General features: G+C 44.9%; 1 protein-coding gene across 8 annotated transcripts in view; it reads right to left on the bottom strand.

Annotated features, from left to right (window-relative positions):
* mark3a (MAP/microtubule affinity-regulating kinase 3a) overlaps window positions 1-5,381 on the bottom strand; it is a 43,291-nt gene that overhangs the window by 24,903 nt on the left and 13,007 nt on the right. For all 8 annotated transcript variants that reach the window (XM_037694935.1, XM_037694938.1, XM_037694940.1 and 5 more), the window contains exons 4-6: window positions 2,823-2,871; window positions 2,186-2,251; window positions 591-661 (exon numbers count right to left, since the gene is read on the bottom strand). In XM_037694935.1, the coding sequence (XP_037550863.1) occupies window positions 591-661; window positions 2,186-2,251; window positions 2,823-2,871 (186 nt within the window). The remainder of the gene's footprint in view (window positions 1-590; window positions 662-2,185; window positions 2,252-2,822; window positions 2,872-5,381) is intronic.

Genomic DNA, 5,381 nt, shown 5'->3' with positions numbered 1-5,381 from the left:
TGCTACCTTTAGCCACTTTATGCTACCTTTAGCCACCTTTATGCTACTTTTTTGCCACATTCGTGCTACCTTTAGCCACATTCCTGCTACCTTTAGCCACTTTATGCTACCTTTAGCCACTTTATGCTACCTTTAGCCATATTCCTACCTGTAGCCACATTCATACCTTTAGCCACTTTCTGCTACCTTTAGCTACTTTCTGCTACTTTTAGCTGATTTTTTGCTACTTTTAGCCATTTCTGATACTTACGAGGCACTTTTCTGCTACCATAAGCCACTTTTTTCTACCATAGCCACTTTTTTGCTACTTTTGGCCACTGCATCTCAGAAGCCGAATGAAACACTCGTTGGATCTGATTTCAATTTTCTGTAAGAGTCGACGTTTGTGCAGCTTCCGCTCCTAGTAAACTACTCTGCCGGTCCCTGGGGGTCAGAGTCTGTCAGGGTCAGAGGGCCGCCAGTCCCTGGGGGTTGGACCAGGGTGTCTCAGACTCTCGGGTCGGCAGAGGATGGGTGGAGGGCGGCGTCCTGTCTGAGGCAGAACGGGGAGCAGACGAGTGAAACCAGAACACTGCAAGGGGAGAGAGTACCTGTCTAAATTTAGCTCTGGCCTCTTTTTCTTTCATCCTCCCGTGCGCCACCAGGTAGTCGAACACCTCACCTGGAAAACAGAACCGGAGACATCAGAGAAGGAGACCGAGGCTGAAACAGGAAGCAGATTAAAGCAGAACTGTTCTGTGCAGCTGGCGCAGTGCCACCCATGTGCATGGTCCCAGGGCACGTCTCTGCAGTCCAGCCTGAGCCCCCCCTGAAGGCGTCAAGCTGCTGCTGAGCTGCTCCCCGTCCAGAACCGTCACTTCTGCTCTGAAAGAACTGCAGAGGTCTGCACGTGCAGGTGTGCTCAACAAATAACATAAAACTAGAAACTGAAGAGCTCGTCCTCTGAATGGCTGAACCCTCCCACAGGCTCAGATGTGACCTGCAGAGGCAGACGGAGCGTTCCTGAGCTGCAGCACTCCGTGCGCTCTGACTCAACAACCGACGACAGAAAAACACAGAAACGCTCCGAGCTAAAGAACAAACTGCACAGATCTGTAAAGATAGTCTAATAATTACTCATCTGAGCCTTAAAACTGGATCGTTTAGGAGCTTAAAGCTCAAGATTAAATTATTTATTTTATGTTTCTGCATCAAGAACTAATCTGACAGAACGATAAACACAATCTGGTCAAAACATGAAACTTTTTTGTGTTTTTTATTTGAATTTTCACGTTTCCAACGGTTTCTACACCTTTCAAAGATTACTGGAGGTTTGTTTAACGTGAACTCATCAGGGTTTTTGTAAAAACTGCATTAGAAACAGCAAATAATCCTCGCCTTTGTTTACAACTTCATTCAGTTAAAATCAGCAACAAAAATCTTTAGGTTTAACGCTCTCCACCACTCGTCCTCTCAGATTTATGTTGTTTCCTTTTAAACATGTCCAACTCCATCGCTCTCCCTCTGACTCCGTTTACATCCAGGGATTATTTAATCAAATCGATATTTGTTAAAACTGTCAGAAGTGAACTCGTCAATGTTTGAACGTAAACAAACGACCAATTGGTGGCAACAAAACATGGTTTCACTAATTTATTACAAATTATGAGGGGGACTTTGGAAGCGACTGATGCGTAATGAGTGGGTATTTTTTTTATTGTGGATGATAAACGTAAAATCAAAAATGTTTAATGATTGTTGGACCTGAGCAGCACCTGAAGGAGCTGCAGGAGTTTATAAAGAATGGACAAAGAGTTCAGAGGAGAAGCTCCTGGAGAACAACCTGATGCCCCGAGCGGACCTCAAACATCGGACTGAGGTCCTAATGAAGGCAGTTTTTACTGACTGCTCCTCTGTTGTGGCAACACGGCTGACGAACGCAGTAAATGTTGCATCTGGGGTGGATGTAAAGTGGGTCAGGGCGCAGAAAGAAGCAGCGTGGGACTGAAAACTACAAAATGCTCCAGAAATATTAAAACTGATCACGCCTGCATGAGAAAATTTTCAATTTGTTTTGTTAACCAACTCTACTCAACATTAAAAATGGAAAATGTCCATTTGTGTCCATAATCCGGTGGGATTATTTAACAGATTATGAGGAGCACGGTTGTGTTTACAACAAGAGATATGAGCGGTTTCTTCTCACCTCCGCTGGCGTACTCCATCACCAGATAGAGCGTCCTCTCCGTCTCGATCACTTCAAACAGCTTGACTGAAGGAGAAGAATTCAACATTTACGAGAGGCAGCAATACATTCATGATGAGACACACACGCAACATTTACTGTGAAATCATTTTGTTTTTATATTTTCACTGCAGCAGGCGTTGGGTTAAAGGACCGGTGAGCAGCTGAGACTCGCGCTGCTAAATATAGAAACGGTGGGATGGAGGAGGAGGAGGAGAAAATAAAGACAGTGGAAACTGTTGTTTCCTGCAGAGGACACCGACTGAAAGAAAATATTAAAAGTTGTTTATTAAAGGCTGATCTACACCACCAGGAGAAAACACTTTAACTGATTTGTCAAGAAAATATTAAATAAAATCACCATGAGGTGCAACAAATACAAAGTCTTACAGCATTAAACTTCATATGTGTGTGTGCATATATATATATATATATATATATATATATATATATATATATATAGTTTATTCTTTATTTTTTATGGTTTTACTGAATATAAGAATATTTATAAAGATGAGCTGTTTGGATGAAATCATCTGTTAAAATCTGAAAACATTATTTTATTGTTTAGAACAAAAACGTTAAAGTCTGAACTTACCAATATTAGGATGGTTTAAGATTTTCATTATTCTGACTTCTCTGAAGAGCTGAAAACAACCGAGAGAAAAATAACGAAGTTCATTTTTGACATTTTAACATTTAAATCACATCAAAGAATGACTGAGGTCAAACAAGTTAACATGAAGGAACCCGCTGGACGAACATTTAATCTAATGAGGTGAATTATCAGCAGGTCGGTCAGAGGACAGGAGACAGAGACTTGAGAAGTAAAGACGGACACAGGTTCAGCAGTCTGTCCAAAACTAGAGGAACAACTTCACAGTAAAGGTCACTGCATTAAAACCAGGTCTGGTTCTGGTTCTGTTCTGGACCTTGCTGCATTAAAACCAGGTCTGGTTCTGTTCACACTCAGTTCATCCACAGATGCAGCTTCATCCACAAGAAGAAGCCAGATGTGAACACCATCCAGAACTGCTGCCGTCTTCTCTGGACCAGAGCTCAATTCAAATGGACTGAGGTGAAGTCCAGAACTGTTCTGAGGTCAGACGGGTCCAAATGACCACAGACCCTACATCCTCCGTACTAAAGAGGAGAGGAACCGTCCAGCCTGGATCAGCTCACAGTTCAAACAGCTGCCTCTCTGATGGTATGGGGGTGCATTAGTGCCTCCAACATGAGCAGCTGACACATCTGGAAAGACTCCATCAATGCAGGAAAGTATCTTCAGGTTTTAGAAGATCTGCTCCATCCAGCAGAGAAGATCCAGAACTGAAGGACAGCTGGAGTCCTTCATCAGACCAGAACGGGACAACATGAACTCCAGAACCTCCAACTGGTCTCGTCAGGCCCTGGACATTCACAAACTGTTGTTAAAGAGGAGGAGAGTCTTCACAGAAGAAAGCTGAAATCTTTTTTTTTCATAATTAAGGTTGTATAAATGAATATTTATAAACCCTGTAAACATCTGGAGTGTCCTCTGGCTAACTGTTCTCCTCACACGTCACGACTGCAGATGTTTGGTTCGTGGAGTCTCAAATGACATGCTGTTTTAGTGAAACGTGATCACTGAGCCGTCACGGTAAACATGGTCATGATGTCCAGACATGACGAGGAGTCGACGCTCAGTTGAATCGTGACAGCTGCTCACTTCCTCATCAACATTCAGAACCACCGGACCAGCAGATCCAGCCTCGCTCGTCTGCCGCACGCCCCCGGCAGCACAGAGATCCGTTTATTATTGATCAGCTGTTACAGCAACGTGCCGACTCCTGTCCCATAAAAACATCAAAAGCTTTTAATGTTTCAGGAGGTTGGAGTGACCACGCTGTGGCGTGCTGATGCACAAATCAAAGTTCTCTGTGACGGCTTCAACCAAATCAACGCAGAAGAGGAAAAAAATATATTTGAGCTCATTTAAATAATTTCCTGGTCCTGAGAAACCCAAAGGTGTAGAAATGGAACGAGGATGAGGAGGAAGAACTCCCTCTCACTCCAGCTTTTATTGTGAAAGGACAGATAAAGAAAACTGATTGTTGGAGGAAACCTCATCACTGCAGCCAAGAGACCAGTTGAATCTTTTCTGAGAACAAACCCAAGAAAACGTGTTAAAGGAACATTTCAGATTCTGGGGGAAAAGTCACTTCCTCCTTCTAAGAACGGTGATTTCCTGAAGCCGTTAGCCCGGTTTGTACGGTTGTACAACGCCCGGCACCGGCCTGCAGAAACCAGCAGGAGGACACAAACTGAACCCTTTTCTAGTCAATAAAGCGAGAGGAAGAACACAGCAGAGAGGGTATCAGTAAACTGGGTCAGGAACAAAAAGCTGCAGCTGAGCTGGTCAAACCACTGCCGTCTGCCTTGTGATCAGTACCAGGTCCCTTCAGGTACCTCCAGACCCATTCAGACAAATCCAGACCTCTTCAGACATATCCAGACCCCTTCAGGTTTATTTAGGCCCACGTCAGTCCCCTTCATACATCTCCAGGCCCATACGGGCACCTCCAAAGACCTTGGGGCTTATTTAGGCCATGTCAGATATCTTCATAAACCTTTGTATGGCTTCAGCCCCCATAAGCACCTTCATACTCCTCCAGACCCCTTCAGGCTTATTTAGGCCTCACCAGCCCCCTTCATAAACATTCATACACCTCCAGCCTCCTCAGGCATCTTCAAGACCCCTCATACACTTTCAAGACCCCCTCAGGCATCTTCAAGACCCTTCATACACTTTCAAGACCCCTCAGGCATCTTCAAGACCCTTCATACACTTTCAAGACCCCCTCAGGCATCTTCAAGACCCTTCATACACCTTCAGACCCCCTCAGGCATCTTCAAGACCCTTCATACACCTCCAGACCCCTCAGGCACCTTCAATACCCCTCATACACCTCCAGCCCCCCCTCAGACATCTTCAAGACCCCTCATACACCTACAGCCCCCCTCAGGCACCTTCAAGACCCTTCATACACCTCCAGCCCCCTCAGGCACCTTCAAGACCCTTCATACACCTCCAGCCCCCTCAGGCATCTTCAAGACCCTTCATACACCTCCAGCCCCCTCAGACATCTTCAAGACCCTTCATACACCTCCAGCCCCC

This window comes from Nematolebias whitei, chromosome 21 (assembly GCF_014905685.2).
Source record: "Nematolebias whitei isolate Nwh7 chromosome 21, NemWhi1, whole genome shotgun sequence".
Taxonomy (NCBI): domain Eukaryota; kingdom Metazoa; phylum Chordata; class Actinopteri; order Cyprinodontiformes; family Rivulidae; genus Nematolebias; species Nematolebias whitei.
The sequence above is the reverse complement of the archived record's forward strand: the minus strand, read 5'-3'. Positions and strand labels throughout refer to the sequence as shown.